This window comes from Canis lupus, chromosome 24 (assembly GCF_003254725.2).
Source record: "Canis lupus dingo isolate Sandy chromosome 24, ASM325472v2, whole genome shotgun sequence".
Classification (NCBI taxonomy): domain Eukaryota; kingdom Metazoa; phylum Chordata; class Mammalia; order Carnivora; family Canidae; genus Canis; species Canis lupus.
The window spans coordinates 43,111,713-43,135,395 of NC_064266.1; the positions used below are offsets into that span (position 1 = coordinate 43,111,713).

A 23,683-nucleotide genomic window follows, 5' to 3' on the forward strand; every position below is an offset into this window, starting at 1 on the left:
TATTTCCAAAAATCACGAGTGAAAAAAGCCATGATTCCTTACTAGTTTGAAGGAGATCCACCGTACTTCAGAAACTTTATCTGCACACAACTTTAGGGCAATATGCATTAAATAATCATAAACATCATTGGGATTATAGAGTTCCAAAATGAGTATCAGCTGTCTGCAATCAAACAAAAGAAAGAAATTATTCGGGGGAGCAAAAAACACCTTACTAATTTCTCCTTACTCTCATTCCATCTGACAGATAAAAAATAGCCAGGCCGGCGGATTGAGGCACATGAAGACCTAGCAAAGGCTTTCCGTCAGGGAAATGCCAAAAGCAGAAAGCTGAGTGAAATACCACGCAAAGAAAAGTGGAAAAAAAAATAAATCTTCATTCTTCATCTCACACACTCAAACAAATCAAACAAGGAGGAAATAAATTGAACTTTGTAAAACAGAGAGGCTGAGAAATTTATGAATAGGGATAATATTTCAATGTGAGGTTATCGGCTCGAAGGCACATAAAACTTTGAAAATCAGATAAGGTAAAAATAGCCAGGCGGCCAAAGTTCCCAGAGAGCGCGGCGCAGCCCGGCAAGCTGGGTCCCGCACGCTCGGCCCCGGGGTGCGGGCTGCAGGGGTGCGGGGTGCGGAGCCCGGGGGTGCGGGGTGCAGGGCCGCGGGGTGCGGAGCCCGGGGGTGCGGGGTGCAGGGCCGCGGGGTGCAGGGCCGCGGGGCCGCGGATGCGGGCGCTCAGGGCTCACACCGCGCGGGGGTCGGGCGGGCGGTCCGTCCGCTTGCAGAGAACCGCTGCCCGCTGCCCGCTGCCCGCTGCCCGCTCGTCGCCCCGGGAGAGCAGGGCGTGCGGGAGGCCGGCGGGAGGCCGGCGGGAGGCCGGCGGGAGGCCGGAGGGAGGCCGCGGGGAGACCTGCCGCCGCCGCGATCGCCGCTCCCTAACTGGGGACGGGAGAAGGGGGTGAAAATAAATGGCGCTGCTTCCACGCTGGCCACGAAAGGAAATGAAAAAGAGATTGGAAGGAAGTTAGAACCAGAAACCAGGAGTGCAGGTGAATACTTTCATATCAAAAGGCACTGTTTTCAGAAAAATGATACCAATATCGTGGGCAGGGGGAGCACAGAATTCATATCAGCGGCTCTGGCTTCAATAACCACGGCCCAGATGGAAGATAGCCAGGGCTCCGAGATAACGCCGGCGGCGGCGCGAGCCCTGCCGGCCCGGCCCCATCCCCGGCCCCGTCCCCGTCCCCGTCCGCGTGTCCGGCCCCAGCCCCCAGGAGGCGGATCAGCCCGACCCAGTCCCTTGACCTCGAGCCCGGCCCCGGAGAGCGGGGCAGCCCGGCCCCGGCCCCATCCCCGGCCCCGGGCCCCCGACCCCGACCCGCGTCCGCGGCCCCCCCGCCCCACCCCCGCCCCATCCCCGGCCCCATCCCGGGTCCCGACCCGGGGGAAGCGGGTCAGTCCGGCCCGAGACGGACCCGGCCGAGTCCCGCGCGCGGCCGCTAGAGGGCGCGATGCTTTCATGGAAAACGTGGGCCTGTTTTTCTGAGAATGTAAGCTGGGAACGCGGCATAATGACTAAAGCCCCAATCTCTCAAATTAAGCATAATGATTAAAGATCACAGCAAAGAGAAAATCTTTTAGTTTGCCCCTGGCATCGGCCAAATCATATCCTGAATAGCTGCAAAAGCTTGATGGATTTCTACAGCAGAGACCATGATTTGAGATTTCTAGCTGAGGGGGAGAAAAATGAGCTCTCAAGCTGGGGAGATGAACCCCAGCAGGGGCAAGCTAACCCCGGCTGCCCCCAGGCCGCCAAATCCCCCGGCACTGCACGAGGCGCTGCACGAGGCCCATGTGCTTGGCCGCCAAGCACGGCGGCCCGGGGAGGAGGCCTGGTCCGAGCTTTAGCTCCTTCACAAGCCACACACGTTGTTAAGTCCCCGGCCAGCACCAGCACGAGACGGGATTAAGTCCCTCACACACAAAATAAGGGGCAGAGAGCAGCCACCTTGGGGGAGGTTTTTATCTAACAGTTGTCCGGTCTGGGTGGGGCCTCTCCTGGCTCTCTCTGTCGTGTCATTTTCTTTAGAAGCTGAAGTGCACGCACCACACTGTGCCCTGCAGAGAGGGCAACACTCAGAATGTTCGGGAACACTCTGGCAGAAACTCTTCCGATTAACAGGAAAATACTGAAGAGTGGGTGATTCATCTTTTATTTGGTTCGAATAAATTGCCTTCTAGAAGAGCAGAACACACTAATTCCACAGTGACTCGAGCCCTGTCTGCATCTGAAAACCAATGTCTCCCCGGAGACCGTGGTATTTGTAACTTAGAGCTCTGGAATTCACTTTATCCCTTCATAAAAACATAATCTCTTTATCCCAGAGAACACTATTACTGCTAGTTTAGAAATCAATTATAAGGTAGGGAAATTAAGAATTATTCCAGCTACTTCGCCTTCTCATATCCCCCAACAGGTTTTACTTACTCTGCTAGTTCATATCGAAACCTCCAATTCCTGCTGTTATCGGTCACTACAAATTCTTGAAGCTGATAAAGATATTCTCTCCTCTTGTCTTCATGAAGCAACTATTTTTTAAAAATGTATACATAAATCAAAATAGAGAACCCCTCAAAAGGACCCCAAATATACTGTCTGACGATACTCGACACTTGTCCCCGGCCAGAACTGGCCATCCCCCTGGTGCCTTGCACTCCCATCTGTCACCTGGTGTGGCTGTGCCTTCCCGTGGCTGTGAACAGACCTCACGTGCGCCCCTCCCTGCTTCCAACCTTGCCCCTGGTTAGTGTATGTGCTTGTGTGTTGCTGCACGCCCCTGGCTCTTGTCTCTTCACTCCCTGCCTGAAAACGACACATGGTGTGTGTGCTCAGAAGACAGTGCCGCTGCTGCCGCCCGGGGAGCCGGCTCTGCTCGCATATGCCGGCTCCACAAGAGAAAAGCCAGCCCAGTGCATCATGCACCCAAGTCCATGAAGGGCAGCTCATGGTCGTGTGGATGCAAGTAATTAGTTTCTCTAGGTCAGTTTTTAAGTCTTATTTTTACACTCATCATTCCTTTAGGGGGAAAAAAATGAAAAAGGCAAGCAGGGAAGCAGCAACGTCTTACAGAGAAAGCCCTTGATGCAGAACTGAGATTGGGTTTCGGCTGGGCTCTTCCCCTGGGCTCCTTCCGGGCACGTCGCGTGCTACCCCGGGGGCCTTGGCTCCTTCTTCCTCACAGAGCATGCTAGGCTACATGGCTACCGTCCTCCACAGAATTAGGACTCCAAGGGACAGGAAGATTAAGAGGAAAGATAGAAAAATATTTTTCCCCATCACTGAAAGGACACCCACTGTAAAGACTCTGGATGGTATACTTCCAAACCGAGGAAACCCAGACTGGCTGCCTTCTGTTTTTCACTGATACTTTACAGAGCAAGGGCTTTGAAAATTGTTTTGAAGAGGGAAGCTTTGTTTTTTATTTGTAATCCTCCTTCCTACCTTTAGAAAATCATACAGGTGTTTAAGAATTCCTATTCGTACTTCATCCAGGTCCTTTAAGAATCCATTGAAGACAGGCACCAGGTCAGCCGCTGTGAGCTGGTCCCCAAGAATCACAGCCAGCTCATGGATGGAGAAGGCCAGGGTCCGACGTACTTTCCACTGGGGGCGCACACGAGGACATGCAAACCACAAAAGGCAAGCACAAGCCCACATTACCGAGAGCATAAGTGGCATTTCTAGAGCAAGACTGACACTGCCAAGCATTGGCTGCCACAGGCTACATTTCACCGGAGTCCAATAAATATGCCAACAGCATCCACGGGAAGTACAAGCCACTGAGCCCCGCCACGCTCCCCTTTCCTTCCCAGGCAGAGGGCCCACCCCATCTTGTGGGTGCCTCTGAAAGAACTCCTTTTACCTGCACGTCAGAAGCCAGCGTTTCGTACGTATCTTTCAGGCAGTGCCAATTTTGCCTGCCCAAGGTGAGCGCCACCCCCGGGAGGCTATAAGCACAGTGTTTGGCTATGTCAGTGTCGACAGTCTGGGCTCGAGCTGGGTCGGTCATCGACACATACTGATCTAGTAAGGGCTGAGGTATTATATCCTGGGAAACAACAGAGAAAGGAAACCATCATGCTTGCAGAAATGGAGAATGCTCATGAAAAACAAGGAGTCTAGGATGTGGGGGTGAAAAAAGCAGAGCAGAAATGTCAGAGGACCAAGAACAAGAGGCCTTCCTAAAAGCTCGGGGCTCTGGACTGGCGGACTTCTTGGTCTGCAGGTGAACTTTCAACTTGGACCAAATGACACTAAAGCAATGCCCACACTCATCCTTCTTAATTCGTCTAACATCTGACATCTCCAAAACAGTTTGGACACCACTGTTTGGTTAGTCTGATGCACACAGCTCTCGAGAACAAAAACTACCTTCTCCTGCCGTTGCCCAGCACCTAGAGCCCCGGCCCATACAAGCTGATCATCACTAGCTTTCTCCAGCTGACGAGACCGCGCACTCCTAAGACATCACCCACTTACCTTCGCTGCTGTCAGCACAATGGGATACAATAATTTAAAACATTAAAGAGATCTTACACAGCACAAGAAGCCAATCCAGGAGATAGAACAAAGCCAAACATAGGTCAAAGAATTTGTCAAAAACTTTTCAGACCAAAACCAAAACAAGACAAAAACATCACCCTGAATTGACTTGTATAAAGAGACACTAAATGTTAATGTACAGATGTTAATTTTTTTCCTCATATTTGACTTGCTTTATTGAAATACTATTCTTGATTGTTCAAAAGATTTTAGTATTCCTTTAGAATTTGTTTTTTTTTGGTAAGTTAAAGAGGAAATATTAGCAACACAAGGAATGAGTGAGGATATGTCATTAATATTGCCAAAAGAAAACTATCTGGTTCCAACGGTCATCCTTAAATTTAAGTCCCAGAAAAGGTGAAGTTTTGAGTTGCTTTACTTTTCAAGGAACAAACCTGTAATTTAGACTTATTCTCCTCAAGTGGGGCAGGGAGATGCCTCTGTTCAGTCTCCAGTTGTTCAGTGGCTCCACCACAGGGTTTGCCGGGGTCCTGCAGAGTTGATTGGACATGTTACCAACTTACCCCAACTAGGGAGCCATCCTGTCATTCCCCCTCCTCAGAGAATTTCCTTTTGGTGCTGGAAATGGCCTTTGCAGACCAAGACCAGCGCTTCCCTGAAAGCCAGTGGTATCTCTCCAGATGTTAAAAAAGACATTTGCATGTTTCCAGATGACATGGTAGGTCAGTGATTTTAAGTGCCAAGGCAAACACGCACTCTCCTCTCTGGACTGTCCGTGACCCTTACGGAAGACAGGCTGATGTCCATGAGAAGCCACCACCTGAGTCTGCACTGACCACTCTTTAGGCCTCAGGGTCTCAGGGGGGTTAACCAACACCCTTTTGAGAGTTATACGATTAAGACACAGACTACTCTGGAAGGCAGGGGAAGCAAAGAGGTCCAGTATTTCTTGGGAACTGGACATGTACAGCAATGTGGACCCGTCATGGAGGACAGAGAGGCCAAGGGGAAGACCTTTTAAATTTGAGTGAAAGACATGGCTGATAAAGGAGTATTTACCTGGAAAACTAGTCTCAATTTTCACATGTACAAACACTTCTAATGTTTGCAGATGAACCTTTACATTAGGTTAACAATTAAAATGAGCAAGAACACTCAACAGTGACATATTGGTGTCTGATCATTGATTACATTAGCGGAGATGAACCTGACCTTCTCCCCCACCCGCCACATGGCTTTCCTACGCATACTTGAAATGTCATACTGTCTACCAGCTTAATGGATCCTGACAAATCAGCTCAATATATGATCCAGGAAAGTCGATTAATACACCGATAGATGCTTCGTTTGCTCTGAGGCGCACTACCACAACCTTCAATTCCCAAGATTTTCTCTGGAATGTATTGCTTATTTTAATAGAAGACTGGATAAAACAGAAATATTTTGGCATGATAACCTAAGACCTCAATTTCTCCAAGTTAATACATTCATATATAGTAATGTGTAATAAATCATTCTTCTTCTTTCAGGAGTTAATCTGATTCCCAAGTCTTCAGTGCAGTTATGTACACCGCTTACTACAGGAGCCACATTGAGGGTTAGGTCCACTACCAAAAGTCAAAGTGACCTCAGAAGGCACTATGAAGTCATCTCTCCAGAAAACCACTAGGCCCGTCAAGAGACACAAGTGAGAAGCCACAGCCCCTGCCCCGGGGCACAGGGCATCTCTTGACTCAGTGTGCTAAGAAGGCAGAGTAGAAGCTGGGAGCAGGGTCAATGTCAAGGAACCGAGTTAACCAGCCACCTGGCCTCAGCCACTCTTTTGTCGTCTCTGTGAAACAACACTAGACTCATAATTTAAGCTTTGAGAGTTTTTTTGCTCCCTTTTCCCTTCATTTGCAACTGGAAGCAGCCCATCCAATCCCAGTGGAACCTTAGACTCAAGCTACAGCTTCAAGAGCCCTGACATCCCACAACATAAACCAAAGGTCTCCTTGCATAAGCCCTTCCACATCCTTCATGCAACTGAGCCAGCCTGAAGGAATCTGTTCATGTCCCTTTCTCTCACTTCTGCACGTGACAAAAAAGTCCCAGGCCGCTTGAGACTCGGCCACAGTAGTCCTGGCCGTGCCTTTCTACTTAACCTGTGATTTCCACACTCCAGGCAACACGGGTAACCACCACCATTTTCTTGCCTGCTTCTGAAAACAAACTGGCCAAACAGGATATAAGTCACTTCTTACTAATCAAAGACAACCGTGACGTACTCCTAAACATTTTATAGTCAGGCTGTTAAGTGGGTCTTTTGTTTTTTCTGATTGGAGCAGGCCTAGAGGAGCTGGGAGGAGATAAGTCCATGGTAGAACAATCAGCACTCTGGCCTTAGAGACCATGGGCTTGAAGGGACGATCTGGTACATGGTGCCTGTGACTTCATGATCTCGGACCCCACCCTGACTGTAATTCTCTAGTCTCCCCCCCGCCCCCTTCCCCGCCCTCCTGGGAAGGACCCCAGCTCACTGCGGTCCCAGAGCAAGTCACTATGAAGTAGGAAGGCATCAGAGCCTCCCACCCCTCATGAGCTGGAAAGCCACGAGGACTCAAAGTGCAAGAGAGTCGCAGGTTCCCTCCTCTCCCTGGATGCAGGGTTCCCATCTCCTGGGGACTAGCTCCAGGCCGCAGGATAAACACTGCTGAGCCACTGGCTTTTCCAAGCCCCTCCTCCAATAAATGGCATGCCGGTACCGCCACTCGAGTGACCATGTGCCAAAAGAGCATCTCCAGAGAGAGCCCGGACATGATGGTCTGCCCAGAGGCCTGGGCCAGCTTTCAGTTCTAGGGGCCGCAGAACCCACCTCGTACTCTTACTAAAAGCTATAAAATAGCAGTGAAATAGGGCATGGATGTGGTTAATCCCCACAAAGAACTGAAACTCGTCCTCTTTGGAGAAGAGGGAAGACACTTGCTGGCCTCCCCATTCCTGTTTTTGTGGAACAGAGTCAGGGTTATCAATCACCTGATTGATTGGTTGTCTAGTTATCCAAAACATGACCTTAAGAATAAAATTAAATTTGCCATTTATCATCTCTGCCAAGATATATTAATAAAAGAAAATGCGGCTTTGTGATTTCCGTCACATCCTCCGCGGCAGAGGGAGAGGGCAAACACTTACTGTGCTTTGTAATATCCTGGCCACGGAGAGCTCCTTCTGCGATGATGAAGCCGACAGAGCCATCTGATTGTCAGAGGCAGGGCTGGGATCTGAAACGGACACTTCATTTAGACCTTCTGTCGGCTTGTGCTCGGGCTCATTCACAGAGTCAAGCTGTGCGGCTCTCAGTGCGGCTGATAAGACCTGAACCTGAGCTGCAGGAAGAGAAGTTTCAAGAATTTTAATAACTTTATTTGGTTTATAGGGATTCACTTCAGAGGGGTCTTCACAACAAGACAGTCTGGATGTGGCCACACAACACAGCGCACACCTTCCACACATCTGTCCCTGCAGTAAGCATGCTCTGGATCCCAGAACGAGCTCTCGGGGAGATGGTGATATTTACAGCTATTAACTTTAACTATTCCAACTAAATGCCAGCCATGCACAGAGCCTCAAATCTGAACTCGAAACGCCTCAATTAGGACAATCAGAGTTCGCCTCCATCATCTCTCACAGAAAGTGTCTGGGAGGTCTCCCTTCCCAATGAGGGGGTCCTATTCCCCTATCTATAAAGCAGGCTGGCTTTTTCCGCCACACACACACACACACACACACACACACACACACACACAAACACACGCATCGATTCATCTTCGTACACACAGATGAGTACAGATCTCACTCACCAAGCCCCAAGGGCTACTCATTTGTCCACGGTATGACTGCTTGAGACCCTTCTAACAGGAGATGACATATTTCACACACCTTTCTGTAAAAACAATCTGATGCCCATGTCCCCAACTTCCAAACACACACACACACACAAATTCCTACATCCTGTTTTCTACGAGTTAAATTCAACAGACCCCAAGATTCATTAAAACATTTAGTGCTCATAGCTGGCTCCCCACTGGGCCCAGGACAGGGTCCCATCTCCTCAGTGCAGCACACCAGGCCCTTCCCAATGGCTCGAGTCACATTTCGAGCCGTAGCCAGTCTGCAAATACCCAACGTGTGGTTTCTCTCTGAAACTTTTGGGGTCATGCATCCCTATGAGCTCTGATGAAAACTATGGAAGTGAGGAACACACATCCATGTAAGATTTTACAAATGATTTCAAGGACTAAAAGAGCCCTCTAAGACTCCTTCCTCTCCACTTCTTTGCACAGTGGGTCCCTAGCTGTCTTTTGGGGCCCACATTAAATGCTGCTCACTCTACAAAGTCTTCTCCCAGACATTTCCTCTGGCCCCACATGTCCTGCCCTGTGCTGCCACGGTACACCATGCTGCCTCCTATCCCGGCCCCTAACACACCCTGTGCCCAGTGGCTGTTTATACAGTACCCTCCACTAGACCATGTGTTGGTCACTGCAGTCCGGGTCCCAGCCCTGAGATGAATGCTGCTTTAGAAATGTGGTCTCCAAAAGCAGACCTTTGTCTACAGCTATTAGAAGTGATATGTTAGGGGATCCCTGGGTGGCGCAGCGGTTTGGCGCCTGCCTTTGGCCCAGGGCGCGATCCTGGAGACCCGGGATCGAATCCCACGTCGGGCTTCCGATGCATGGAGCCTGCTTCTCTCTCTGCCTGTGTCTCTGCCCCTCTCTCTCTCTCTGTGACTATCATGAATAAATAAATAAAATCTTTAAAAAAAATAAAAAAAAAAAAAAAAAAGAAGTGATATGTTACACGTGCTCATTCCTTCGGCAAACATTGACTTAATTTCCTTTATAAATTTAAAAAGAAAGAATAATTACCAGGCTAACTGGATTTTCATATTTCCTTTCCCGAAAGCTTCACAAATCTTTGCCCGGCAACAGCAGCAAGTGTTGTTTTTCCCAATCTCCCCAACCCAAGGAAGAATACAAATATAGCACTGTTTAGAGCAAGAAGAGGCGTGATAATGGATATGGATCGCGAGGCCTGGCTCCCAGATCAGACGCTCAGTGGGAGCACTAGTCATAACATGAAAAACAGCCCAAAGAAGAAGTTGTACTTTCCCTTGCTGTACAAAGACAAAAACCTTAAAGTTTGGCTAAGGGCTGAGTTAATAAGCTCCAAAAGGAGCACCATCCGTAGCTGTTCATAACTAGAAAAAGCACTATAACGTGGGAAATGATGTAACAGCATCCAAGGAGCTAATAAAATTTCCACTGCTGCAGATATGCCCACAAACTATCTGCCTCTATACAAGAGCTGCCTTCAGCCTTGCACAGCTGCAAAACAAGGAGACAGAACCCTGATGGGGACCCACACAGAGCTTCCCAGTGCTCTGGCTGTGCTGGGGCTGAGAGAAACTCTTCTGGCCACATTTGCGCAACGTACATGAAGGTGAGCACATGCACGCATACACACACACACACACACACAGGTCTGGGCCACACACAGCCATAATACCCTGCTACTCTATTTTCTCTCTAATCACAATGGACAACATTACCTTGAACATCTGGATCATTCATCAGATGCTCCTGCAAACTATCAAGGACTTTTTGAATCTCACTCCTGGCCACACAGCTGTGGTGTACAGTCTCGGGGATGCCGTAGCCTTTCTCCTGTGGCCCAGCCTCACTCAGGAGCAGCTCTAGGTCCTTGCTTATGTCAGGGAGAGGAGTTCGCCAATAAAAGAAATTATTGAAGACATCCTCAGGACTCTCTGGGCAGGCAGAAGAGCCTGGTTCAGAGTTGCTGTTGACAGGGAAGTGGTTGCCATCAGGGAGCTCCAAGAAGGCACTGGTCTCCGGGGAAAGCCTGGTCAACTCGGCTCCAGCCGAGGCAGAGTCTTCTAGTGAGTTTGCCATGAGGCCATCAGAGGAGCTACCAACATGCGGGAAGTCACTGGTTCCCGTTGATGGGTCTTCCGTGGGCGGATCTGGCTCTGTGTTCGACGGCTTTGTGGAACTAGGTTAAGATTGAGGGGAGCACTTTTAGCCATGTCATGGACTGGAGGTATACTGGGACAACGTGAGATCCATATCCTCCCAAGCCCAGTCCTTCTATCTGGCCATCTGACCTCCCCTGTCTCCCAAGGCCAGAAGCTCATAACCTCACAAAAGCATAAAACGTCCAATCAGCCCCCAATGCCCCTGGGCGTATTAGGTGCACTGAAAATGCCACGCTAAAGTTGGGCCAATCCCTCCATTCCATTTGAGTGGTGGGTTAGTCCTGGCTTCTGCTGACACCCCCTCAGTAGACAGATTGCATATGCTCACTGCTCCTGAGTACCTCCACCAGGGGGCAGGCCCTGGGACACACAAGGCACCGGAGCCCGTGAGTGCTATTTGCCAACACCTCTAGAGTCCCAAAGAGGAAGGTGCTGCACACAGGCCTGACACACAGTAGGAGCTCAGTAAATCTTGATGGAGACGGAAGGAAGGAAGGATGCACCAATGGTAAAAAGGATGTGTATTCTCTGAGATGTAAATTACTACTCCCTGGTTCCAGAATGATTTTAGCATTGGAGAGATGCTTGTAAACGACCTCGAGTGGTCTGGTTAGTGTGCACCCATCAACCTCCGAGGAAAGATGAAAAAAAATCCAAGATCAATCACTAGAACTTACTAGAAATAGAATACAGCACCCACTTAAGGTGGGTCAGAATTGTCACCTTTACGTGCATTCACATCCTATGTTTATGGGCATGTAACATCCCATGGCACAACTGTACATTTGGGAGAGCTCACATCTTCCCTATGTAAATTATCCAAAGAACTTCATTAATCAAAAAGTAAGAGAAAATTTTCTTTATAGGTTATTTAATCACTACTCTCAATGAATATTTTATCTAAATTTAGGAGACACAGTAGCTTCATTATTTATAACCCAGTAGTCATGTTTCAAAATCATTATTGCAATTACTTTTTGCTTCTTTACATAATTAAAGCTCTAATATCCCATCTTGCCCAGAAGGTCACTGTTACTAAAACTCCAGACAAGATAATTGCTAAAATTTGAGGTGGACGCTTGAGGTGAAGCACAGGGCCTGGTAATTATCCTGCTTGGAGCTCACCAGGCTGAGGAAGTGTTACCACAGTTGCCTGCACTGGGTGACCCGGAGGCGAAATCAGAGTCCAAATCCTGAGCTGGCGGTCGAATGCTCAGGGTGCCATCTTCTCGAATATAGAGGCCAGCCCTGGAGGGGTTCGCAAAAGTAGAGATGAAGGGGCCCAGGGACTGGAAGGCAGCCTGGCGCACCTGCAAGCAGAGAGCACAGCACGGTGACTATGGCATCCATCAGGTCTGACTCTAGGCCGGGCACCTGGCTGACCCCCAGGCCTGTCACTGTCCACCGAATTATGTGCAAGCAGATTTACTGCTTTCTAAGGCATTCTCCAAATTCCAAATAAACTATTTTTCAACAAAAAATAAGGAAAAATTTAGTACCATCATGGAGATTTTATTCTTCTAGAATTTTAATTTCCCATCAAAGGACTCCAGACTTCATAAAGTGCCTGACCAGACCATATGAATCATGACAGGCATGTTTAAGAGCGTAAAAGAAAAGGTAACTCTCCAGTTAGTGCTTCCTTTTTTACTTCTCATCTCTGTGCTGTTCGGTCACTACCAATGTCAGGGCGTGTACCACCTTCTTAAAATGCACCAAAGCTCCAGATACTTTAAGTGCTTCAATCCTCACTAGGTCTAAATAAGCCAATCAGGAACCTTAAAGACAAAATACACAGTCACAAGTCCAGAGACCCAGCGCTGGTGGCCAGTGGTGCCAAGCTGCCCACACTTACCCATCGGCAGGGGTCACTGATGAGCCTAATGAAGAGGGGTGACAGCTGGGCTCTGCGGACCTCGGGGGATGCGCTGTATGACACCGCCATGAAGCACTCCGCGCAGGCTTTTCGCATCCCCCAAATGTTATCTGAGCAGAGCTCAAAAAACTTTGGGATCTACCAAAGCAAAGAAAATCATGCTACTCAAACTTGGTCACTCCGAGGAAGAGCAGAACACTTTTTTAATGATGGAATTAAGGCAGAGCCATAAATTAATGACAAAGAAGAGGGAAATATATACTAACCTAGAAGGAATCATTTGAGACAAAGAGAAATTATGGTAAGAAGAATGAATAAACATTTCCTTTACCTCTTAATTCTAGTAAATGACTTGGTTAAAAGGCAGAATGATAACTTGCTTTGTGAATTATGTAGAGAAAAATTGTGAAATGACCTTGAAATTGAGTAGATATCCTAACTAGGTCACCCATCCAGGTGTTATGGTCTTTGACCAGGGTCTTTTAGTGATAGAAGGTATATTGTTAAAAACTGATAGTAACGCAAATAATTCCTGTTCACAGAAATGCAAATTGTGTCCAGCGGAATGCACCTGATTATCACCCTAGATGCAGAGCAATTTTGAATCCACTTACAAGGTCACCTCAGTATCCCTCCTTCTGCCTGACCTTACATGTGTGGTATTTTGAGTTCTCCATTAAGCCAGGTATTGTACCTTACAGTTTCCCTCATGAATAAATGACTTAAATAAAATCTTTGGCATGTTCACCTTCTATCTGTATGAAGGTCATGATCACATCCTCTTTTAAAAGTTATCGTTTAATGGGGCGCCTGGGTGGCTCAGTCAGTTAAGCATCCGATTCTAGGTTTCAGCTCAGGTCATGGTCTCAGGGTCACGAGATCGAGTCCCACATCTGGCTCTGTGCTGGGGGTAGAGCCTGCTTAAGATTCTCTCTCTCCCTCTGCCTCTCTACCTCTGCCTCTCCTCCCTGCACCCCCCCCCAATGGCTTTCACACTCTTTCTCTAAAAAATATAAATTAAAAAAATAATAAAATAAGATAAAATTTATCCTTTAAAAATGAGGCTGTTTTTAATATCCTAACATAAAAACAATCAACCAAAATGCCCCACAAATAGGAATACATGATCATGGAAGTTTCTGCCCAAAGGAAAGTTAGTATGTTTGTCACTGCTGTTCTTCATTCAGCTACATTAAGTAGATGATAACACTTGTACATTCAGAACGACAGTCCACTAAAAATTATTTTGGGGTCAGAACTATGTTGATGTGGCTTGCACCTGAAATAAAATAAAATGAGCTTCTGAACTTAAATTTAAAAATCAATTTAAAGAGTATACTTTTTGAGGTTATCTAACCATACAGGTTAGATATCTTGTCCAATAAAAATCCTGTCCAATAAAAGTCAAATAAAAATACAGGTTAGATATCCTGTCAAATAAAAGTGCCAAGCACTTATTTAGCATAGTTCTGCGTAGGCACCAGGGAAACAGAGATGAACATGATAGGGTGAAGATCCCACATCAGCAAAACTATAATGAGGTGTGATAAGAGATACGCACGTACTCTGAGCAAAATGTTATGGGGATGCTGAAAAGGGAGAAATTAATTCTCTCTGGCACAGTGGGTAGGTGAGTCTAGACAAGGAGAGGACTTGACAGAAGCATATGCACATTCAAGCTGGGTTTGAAGTGTGAGTTGGGTCCCACCAGGTGGGGAAGACACTAGAAAGAGAGGGGCAGTAATGAGCAGAGGTGTGGAAGGGGGAAGAGCAGGAAGCCTCAAGGGAGCTGAAGAGCCACCTGCTGGCTAGTGAAGTGGTTCTCTGCCCTGCTGTGCATCAGAATCACAAGGGGGTTTATCAGAAATGCAGACCCCTGGGCCTTACCTGCCTCCCCGCCTCCCTGGCCACCCCATCAGTCAGATGCATGGCCAAAGATGAGACCTGCGCAGGCTGGGACAGTGTTCAGAGCTGAGGAAGGTGGCTGGAGATGAGGCAGGAAAAGCACTCACAAGGGGACCCAAAAGGCCAAGAAGGGTCTGGATTTTAACCTGTAACCTAGAAAAAGCCCACTGGTCTTAAAGCCCAGGAATGAGATGTAGAAAGGTGTTTTAGAAAGAGCAGGGGGAAAAGGGAAAGAGAGAGTGGCCTGGACATTGGGCAGAGACCAGGGAGCGTGACCAGGGAGGAGGTGACAGCAAAAGCCCACAGGAAAATCGGCTGGGTCAGTAACTTCCACACTATTCCACGACCAGCTGCCTAACGCTTATGAAAAACATTCGCTTTGGAAGGCTAGAAATTTGGAATTGATGAATGCAAAATTAAGCTGTCATTCCAAAGTAACAGATTCATAAATACAAAACTTCACAACTGATTTTAAAAGCACCTTAAGAAATGCACTAGCAATTACAATTGGCAAAACTTCACATACCAAAAATTTCTCAGTGGCTTCTTGTCCAACGGCATGACAAATATCACCAAAATTTGTAGCACACACCTTAAAAAGGCAAAAGGCAGACCCGTTATTCTCTGCTTCCTCTTTGTCTTACCAAATTGTGGCAGCTAACAAGCAGAATTCTCGGGGGCCGCAACTCCTCTAGTCAGGCACCTAACAAGCACTTACCGAGCCTGCCGCCCACATGGCACAGCCCGGAGCCCCAGGTGCATTGGAAACAGATTTACAACAGAGTACCAAATCCTGGCACTTTCTGGCTCCTAATTGATCTCAATACATAATGCATTTGGTTAGCAATAAAGCGAAAGAGATCCTTCATATTCTCTGCACGGCAAATAAGACCTATCTTCTTCTTGATGCATCAAGAGGAGAGACCAGAGGGAAGATGGCCCATTTCACAGCAAGGAGGAGGAGGAGGCTGCTCTGTTTGGGGAGGTGTGGCAATGGCCTTCAAAGGGAAGAATCTGGTAACCAAGTGAACAAGCAACTACGGCAGCAGGGGAGGGCAGGGGCTGCAGTTGGGTGGGACAGCAGGGGAAGACGCCTCGGGAGCAAAGTGGGCTAGGTAATGTGAGAGTGTGTGAGTCGGGCATTGGCATCTAACTGTAGGCCAGCATGGTTCCGTGGCTGGTCCTCCTGTGTCTAAGAGCAACAGGCTTACTCTCACAGGATCTCATCTCCAGGTCCCTACGTGTGCCCTAATTTCAGTAAAAATGGGCAACCCACTCACACATTTTCCTCACACAGGTCATAGGGGCCACATTTCTCTTCCAGGCTGCGTCTACTGAAGACGTCAAGAAACTTTAAAGGAATTGATTTTGAATTTTCTAACTTTGAGTTTTTCGAGTTTTGAAACTATATGTCCCAACCTTCCGAACTTGAAAGAGCTTCCCATCACCACACAACTCGCAGAATCGAGGGAGCAGCAGGCGTTCAACTGTGCTCTTGCTCAGCACTGAAGCCAGTTTGCAGATTATCTATATAAATAAGAGAAAAACTAAAGTCACTTGAAATACGAAAGCACATGTACTGCACATATCACTAACTGAATTCCAAAAGCTGATATTCAAAATATTACCAAAATACCCTGAAGTTAACACGGAGAACCTCCTTTTGAGTTTTGTCAAGGGATGTAATCAATGGCAGGCCAAATATTTATCATAGTTTCCTCAGGTAAGAGTCTGTCTGAAGCTCAAGAGTTACCATTTGCCAGGTACCCAGCATATGTCTCAAACATCAGTGAACAATTTGTGGGTGCTAACTCATTTCACTTTCTCCAAACCCTACGTCCTGGGTATTATTTATCCTCATTTTCGCAGATAAGGGCACTAACACTCATAGAGTTTAAGTGATGAGACCAAAACCCAGCAGTGGTGAGGCAGGACACACAGTGACAGCTGGTCAGAGAGTAAAATGACTGCTAGGGAATCCAGCAATCATTCTGTTGGGTATTAACCCCCAAAATACAAAACACTATTTCAAATGGATACATGTACCCCTATGTTTATTGCATCATTATTTAAAACAGCCAAAGTATGGAAGCAGCCCAAGTGTCCACTGATAGACAGAATACAGAAGATGTGGTATATATACAATAGAATATTATTCAAGCATAAAAAAGAATTAAATCTTGCCATTTGCAACAACATGGATGTAGCTAGAGTGTGTAATGTTAAGCAAAATAAGTCAGTCAGAGAAAGACAAATACCACATGATTTCACTCATATGAGGAATTTAAGAAACAAAACAAATGAGCAAAGGGAAATAAAAGGGGAAGGGGTGCAAATCAAGAAACAGATTCTTAACTACAGAGAACACACTGATCATTATCATAAAGGAGGTGGGTGGCGTGTGGGGGGAATAAGTGATGAGGATGAAGGAGGATACTTGTTGTGATGAGCACTGGGTATTATACGGAAGTGCTGAATTGCTGGGTTGTATACCTGAAACTAACATTATACTGTATGTTAGCTATACTGCAATTAGAATAAAATAAAGAGAAAATGACTGACTGGTAGGCACTGGAGAGTGATCAAATTCTGGTGGAAACTAAAGGAGAAAAGATGATTGAGAGAAAGATCCAGGCTGGGAGAAATGTGTTTTGCTGCTGCCCCTCTGCCCAAGTACACCTCCCACTCTGCATGGCTATGCAGTATAGCTGGGCCTCACATAAAAGTTACAGTTTTAATGGCTTGAAAAGTCAGAGAACAGAGAGTGAGGTTGCCAGAGCAGCTGACAAGTGAGGGTAGAAATCCTGGAAAGAAAGGAAGGAGGGAGTTAAAACAGGGAGAGTCCCCAAATCTATGATTAAATACTACCCTAATCCTTGACTGAACTCGGAACCATGAATGCACAGAGGAGATGGTGAAGTTCAGAGGAAAAAGCAATTCTTGAAGGCAAAAGGAACTGAGTGGTTTCAGTTGCTGAATACTACAGAGGAAAAAGAATCTGAGCTGTTTGCTAGAACAAAGTCAACACTCTTCAAAAGAAAATAGCAGAATCTAGAGTTTCTACAATGTTTCATCAGGAAGCTTCAAGAGACAATAAAAAATTCATAGACTTTACACTTAACATGATGAACACTGAGAAATATATAGAATTGTTGAATCACTACATCATACACCTTACACTAATATAACTGTATGTTAATTAATTGGAATTAAAATTTAAAACTTAATATTGAAAAAAATTAAAATAAAAACATTCATAGACATGAGAGGAAATAGGAAAATGTGACCATAGTCAAGAAAAATAGAAGTCAGTAGAAACAAACTCACAGAAGATCCAGATGTTGGCATTAGCAGACTTTATTTTTTTTTTAAGATTTTATTTATTTATTCATGAGAGAGAGAGAGAAAGAGGCAGAGACACAGAGAGGGAGAAGCAGGCTCCATGCAGGGAGCCTGACATGGGACTTGATCCCAGGTCTCCAGGATCACACCCTGGGCTGAAGGTGGCGCTAAACCACTGAGCCACCCAGGCTGCCTGGCATTAGCAGACTTTAAAAAAGCTTTAAAGGAGCTGTTAAAAATATGCTCAAAGACTAAAAGGAAATAAGAGTCGTAATGAATGAACAGATAGGAAATCTCATCAAAAAAATGGAAACTATAAAAAAAGAACCAAGCCTACACAGTAGCTTGGTCCAACATACCCTCTGGCACACAACAATCCCAGAATCTTGAAAAAAAATAAAAAACAACCATTTGAGAATACTAGAGAGCAACCAAAAGGCAAAAGCTAGAAGGGAGGTTATCCTTTAAAGATGAACTGCAATGGGAAAGATTTGGAAGATAGGTCCAAAATCTGTGTATTCAATTTGCTGAGCTCTCTGGCTGACTCCTAGATTGTACACGCATGTGAAAGATCTCCAATGACCAAGCAAAGGAGCAATGGCCAAAAACAAAATAAACTGAGCAGAGATTTCAGCAGACGCTCACCACCAAGAAGACAGTAGGGAGGTAGAGTAGACAAATGCCTGCTACATCAAAAATCACTTTAGAGCACTTTATAAAATGAAATAGACATCTATTACCCCTCCCCCCCCCCCAAAAAAAAACCGACTTTAGAGAAATAAAGTGTATCCAGAGTCTCCGTAGTGTATCACTTATGTCTGGTGTTCAATTAAAAATAACTATCTGGGCAGCCCAGGTGGCTCAGTGGTTTAGTACCTGCCTTTGGTCCAGGGCGTGATCCTGGAGTCCTGGGATCGAGTCCCACATCAGGTTCCCTGAATGGAGCCTGCTCCTCCCTCTGCCTGTGTCTCTGCCCCTCTCTCTCTCTGTCTCTCAAGAATAAATAAAAATAAAATCTTAAAAATAAATAAATAAAAATAACTACCTATGTGTTGACAGGAAAAGGTGACCCATAATAAAGGAAAAAAGCAACTGACAAATCAACACCAAGATGATCCAAATGTCACAATTGTCAGACAAGGACTTTTAAAAAAGCTACTATAAATATATGAATATGAATATATAAATATATTCAAAGATTAAAAGGAAAATGTAAACATAAAGAACATATAAAAAACCTATATCACAGTGATACAGAAAGTATAAAAAAGGCCAGAGTGGAAATTCTAGAGCTGAAAGATACAGTAACTGAAATTAAAAACCTAATGGGTAGACTTACCAGATCAGAGATAACAAAAGTCACTGAACTTAAAGACAGATCAATAAAAATGATCAAATCTGAACATCAGAGAAAAATATGACTAAAACAACAAGCAGAACCTGAAAGACCTGTGGGGCAATAGGAAGCACCCCAACTTTGTGTAATCCGAGTCCCAGACTGAAAGGAAAAAGAGAAGAGTGCAGAAAAATAAGTACTCAGAAGAACACTAGCCCAAAGCTTCCTGAATCAAGTGAAGAGCATCAACGCACAAATCCAAGGAATTCACTAAACACAAAGCAGAATAAGCATTCACTCTGCAAAGATGAAGAGAAAAACCTCAAGAGCGGTCAGAGAAAAGAAGGATGCTATAAATACAATATGGTATAAATGACAGCTGACTTCTCCAGAAAATGACAGGATGAGATTTTAAAGTGATGTCACAAAAAACAAAAACAAATCGATCAACTCACAAGTCTATTTCCAGTAAATCTATCAGCCAAAAGTGAAGGCAAAATAAAGGCATTTTTGGATAAAAATTGAGAAATTTCATCCTCAGCCAATCAAGCTAAAAAAAGTACCAAAGTACTTTAGGCTGAAGATATGATACCAGGCAGAAACTCAGATCTAGGAAAGAAAGGAAGAGTACCAAAAATGGTAAAAATGGGAGTATAGAGATGCCTGGGTGGCTCAGTGGTTGGGCATCTGCCTTCGGCTCAGGACATGATTCTGGGGTCCCGCATCAGGCTCACCACAGGAAGCCTGCTTCTCCCTCTGCCTATGTCTCTCTGCCTCTCTCTCTGTCTCATGAATAAATAAATAAAATCTTTTTTAAAAATGGGAGTATAAAAGGCTATTTTTTCTTTTCTTAGTTTCTTCAAAAGATATAATTATTTAAATCAAAATTTATAATGTCGTACTATCAGGTTCATAATGAACATATATGTCATAATGTATATGAAAACAATAGCACAGAGGAGGGAGAGGGAATGAGTGGAGGGACACTCATTGCAGGGTGCTACCATTTTTGAAAACCCTCACAGAGGAATTAAAATATAGTACTACAAAAATACTCAACTAGTCCAAAAGAAGGCAGGAAAGAATTAATAGAGAAACAAAAATAGATGAGACAAGTGGAAAAAAAAAACCACAATGGTAGAATTAAGTCCAAATATAAATAGTTATATTAAACAGACTAAGCAATTAAGAAGCAGAAACTGTTGGACTGGATATAAAAAGCTAGGCCCACCTCCTTGCTAAGGAAAGCATGAACATTTTAAACATAAAGATATTTGCAGATTACTATCAGAGGTAACATCGTTCCTTAATAAAAGTGTCAATATAGCACAAAGATATAAAAGTTTTACATGCTTAAAAGGGAAAAGATGGACTTAAAAAGCTTTTCTTCCTTAATAGAAGCAAACTGAACTGAAGTAAATAGAAGGAAGAAAATAATGAACAGTAGAAATCAATGAAAAAGAAAATAAGGAATAATGAAATCAACAATTGCAAAAATAGGTTATTTGAAAATATCAATAAAATTGATAAAGCCCTAGCAAGACTGATGAAGGAAGAAAAAAAAGGGGTGGGGGTAGAAAACATAAATTACCAACATTGTAAATGAAAGGGGAAAATACTACAGATCTTACAGGCATGAAAGGGATAAGGAAATTTTTTTTAAGATTTCATGTATTTGAGAGACAGAGTGTATGAGTGGGGGTGAGGGGAACAGAGGAAGAGGGAGAAGCAGGCTCCCCACTGAGCAAGGATCCCCATGTGGGACTCGATCCCAGGACCTTGGGATCATGACCTGAGCCAAAGGCAAATGCTTACCCAACTGAGCCACCCAGGTGCCCCAAAAGGGATAAGGAAATATTATAAGCAACTTTAATCCAATAAATTTAACAACTTAGATGAAAGTAATAAATTCCCCAAAATGCACAACTTACCCAATAACACAGATGAAATAACAAATCTGAATAGCCCCATATCTGAATTGGATCTGCTATCAAAAACCATCTCATAAAGAAAACCCTAGGACCAGAGGTTTTACTGGTGAATTCTAACAAATACTTAAGGGGAAAAACAACACCAATTTTGAACAAAATGTTTCAGAAAAATAGAAAAGTAAGGAATGCTTCCCAATTCATTTATTGAGGCCCAAATAACCCAGATTTTAAAACCTGACAAAAACATAATAGGAAAAGAAGATTGCCTACAATAGTCCTCTTGAATACAGATGTGAAAATCCTCAACAAAATGTAAGCAAATAATGGAGAAGGAAGCACTCTTCATGGTAAAAGATCAACTCGAACCATCAACGGACGCTATACTAGTAGGTAGAAGTCTGAGGAAAAGCACACTCAAAAGTTTCAAAGTATTTCCCCTACTTACGTCCAGAGAGGAAAGTAGTACATAAAAACTGGGTAGAGGGATGCCTGGGTGGCTCAGCGGTTGAGCATCTGCCTTTGGCCCAGGGCATGATCCTGAAGACCCTGGATCCAGTCCCACATCGGGCTCCCTGCATGGAGCCTGCTTCTCCCTCTGCCTGTGCCTCTGCGCGCCTCTCTCTCTCTGTGTCTCTCATGAATAAATAAATAAAATCTTTAAAAAAACAAAAACAAAAAACTGGGTAGACACCACCTCTATCTCCTAAGTCACCAGAGTTAACAATGGCCAAAGTCAGAATGGTCTTGGGCCTCCCACTGTGACACATGAGATGATGTTTCTTCACTTTTCTTGCCAAAGACACAGAGCCTGAATCTAATCATGAGGAAACATCAGACAAAGCCAAACTAGGAGACATTCTACCCAAAAACTGGCCTGTGTTCTTCCAACATGCTAAGGTTATGAAATTCAAAGGCTCAGGATCTGTTCTACATACAAAGAGACCAAAAAGTTGTGACAATTCCATGCATTGTGTGATCCTAGAATGGATTCTCGACAAATGACAACATCTGCACATGAACTGTGGATGAGATATTACCATTGTATCAGAGTTAGATTTTCTGATTTTCATCAACGCACTCTGGTTGTTTAAGGGGGTATTTCCTTGTTTTTAGGGACTAAAAGGGCATAATGTCTCCAATTTCATCTCAAATGGCTCAGAGAAATACATATACATACAAGTATATGTATCTGTGTGTATGTGTGCGCACACACAGGTGTAAGGAGAAATGACAAACTACAAGAGAACCTGGATAGAGGGTATACAAGAGTTCAAGAGCTCACTCCTGAAAATTATCTGTAAGTTTAAAATGAAAACAAAATGAAGTCACCCCCCCAAAATTTTTAAAGAACTCTCCCACTCCTCACCCCATCCTCTGCCAAAAAAGAACAAAAGATGGAAGGAGGAAGGAGGGAAGGACTTCCTGTCTCTGAGGTCTGCTCTTCCCACTGCACACACTGCCTCAGCAGAAAAAGATCCTGGGTTAGCAGCTCACCCACCGCTCTGCTGGGAATCTGCACACAGCAGAGAAGAGGGGAGGAAAAGCACACTGACTGGTGGGAAGGAGGGGACCGGGGAGGGGACATTATCCCCACAACACGAAAAGGTTTGAGTCTTCTGAGCATCTCTCTGACCTGACTTGAGGCAGGAGTTGTACAGAGTGGTGGCCACAATAAATGAGCACGCAGAGCTCCCGTATCCAGGGTAACAGGCAAGTGAAGAGTGCCCAGTCTCTCGGTCTACCCCTCTCCATCAGCCACACCCACATGACCTTATTACTACCCGTATAAAACAAATCCAGAATCATTAAAAGCCAGCCAGCACACCAAGTGACAAGAAATGATATTCCTGTGGCCCTGGGAACTACTTGCATGGAATGACGATCTTCACTTAGTTGCTTGGAGCCAACTATTCTTTATAATACATAACCACAACATTCTTTTTAAATAAATGCACAAATAAAAATGAGCTTAAAAATAGGAATGACGACAAAAAAATGAGGAAGCCTTAATGTGAAAACGTGTTGAGAGAGAAAAATAGGCTTCTGACAATTAGTTATAATCTCAGAATGCTAATGGCCTTCCTGCAAGCAAGAGGAATTATAATTGGTCTCTGGTGGCCTGTTTATGCTGTCTAGATATAATTACAGGAGGCAGCGTTTCCAGTTTTTACCGATTCATTCATTCAACAAACTAACATTTATTTAGTACTGACTCTGGGCCTGGCACTGTGCTGGGTGCCAATGGCGGAAAGACACCTGTGTTTAGAAGCTCACACTTCTGAAGGAGAAATAAACAAGGCAGGTTCACAATTCCATTGCTAAGTGACATAAGACAGATATGAAGCCAGCCTTCTGACTGCATGAAGGAGGGAGTCATGGACATTGTCTGCCATATAAAGATTTCACAAACCAAAATGCTCATGTCTGTGAGAAAGCAGGATGTAAGAAACAGCCTGTAATTTACACTGCATAACTCAATTTAAAAATGCCCAGGCCATGTTTAGTTGGCTACCTCTGATTTCCCTAATCAAGTATGCACTAGGGTTGCCGGCACCAGAATCAACTGATTGTAACCCCTAACGAGAATGAAAAGGAGAGAGCACAAACGCACATTTTGCCCATGGAGGCATGCAGGTTCCTCTGGGCAACAAGCAATTCTTCTGGAACCACACTGCACTGAGGGGTGCAT

The 23,683-nt window shown here is 45.0% G+C and overlaps 1 protein-coding gene across 8 annotated transcripts in view; it reads right to left on the reverse strand.

Annotated features, from left to right (window-relative positions):
* The window catches only part of LOC112674177 (serine/threonine-protein phosphatase 4 regulatory subunit 1-like), an 81,690-nt gene that overhangs the window by 6,320 nt on the left and 51,687 nt on the right, over window positions 1-23,683 (reverse strand). For 6 of the 8 annotated variants that reach the window (XM_049100495.1, XM_049100497.1, XM_049100499.1 and 3 more), the window contains 11 exons: window positions 15,805-15,912; window positions 14,912-14,977; window positions 12,460-12,618; window positions 11,730-11,914; window positions 10,161-10,621; window positions 7,742-7,935; window positions 5,005-5,100; window positions 3,930-4,115; window positions 3,509-3,670; window positions 2,495-2,595; window positions 43-163 (listed from right to left, as the gene is read on the reverse strand). In XM_049100495.1, coding sequence (XP_048956452.1) covers window positions 43-163; window positions 2,495-2,595; window positions 3,509-3,670; window positions 3,930-4,115; window positions 5,005-5,100; window positions 7,742-7,935; window positions 10,161-10,621; window positions 11,730-11,914; window positions 12,460-12,618; window positions 14,912-14,977; window positions 15,805-15,912 — 1,839 coding nt within the window. The remainder of the gene's footprint in view (window positions 1-42; window positions 164-2,494; window positions 2,596-3,508; window positions 3,671-3,929; window positions 4,116-5,004; window positions 5,101-7,741; window positions 7,936-10,160; window positions 10,622-11,729; window positions 11,915-12,459; window positions 12,619-14,911; window positions 14,978-15,804; window positions 15,913-23,683) is intronic. The other 2 variants (XM_049100496.1, XM_049100498.1) reach the window with 2 other exon arrangements.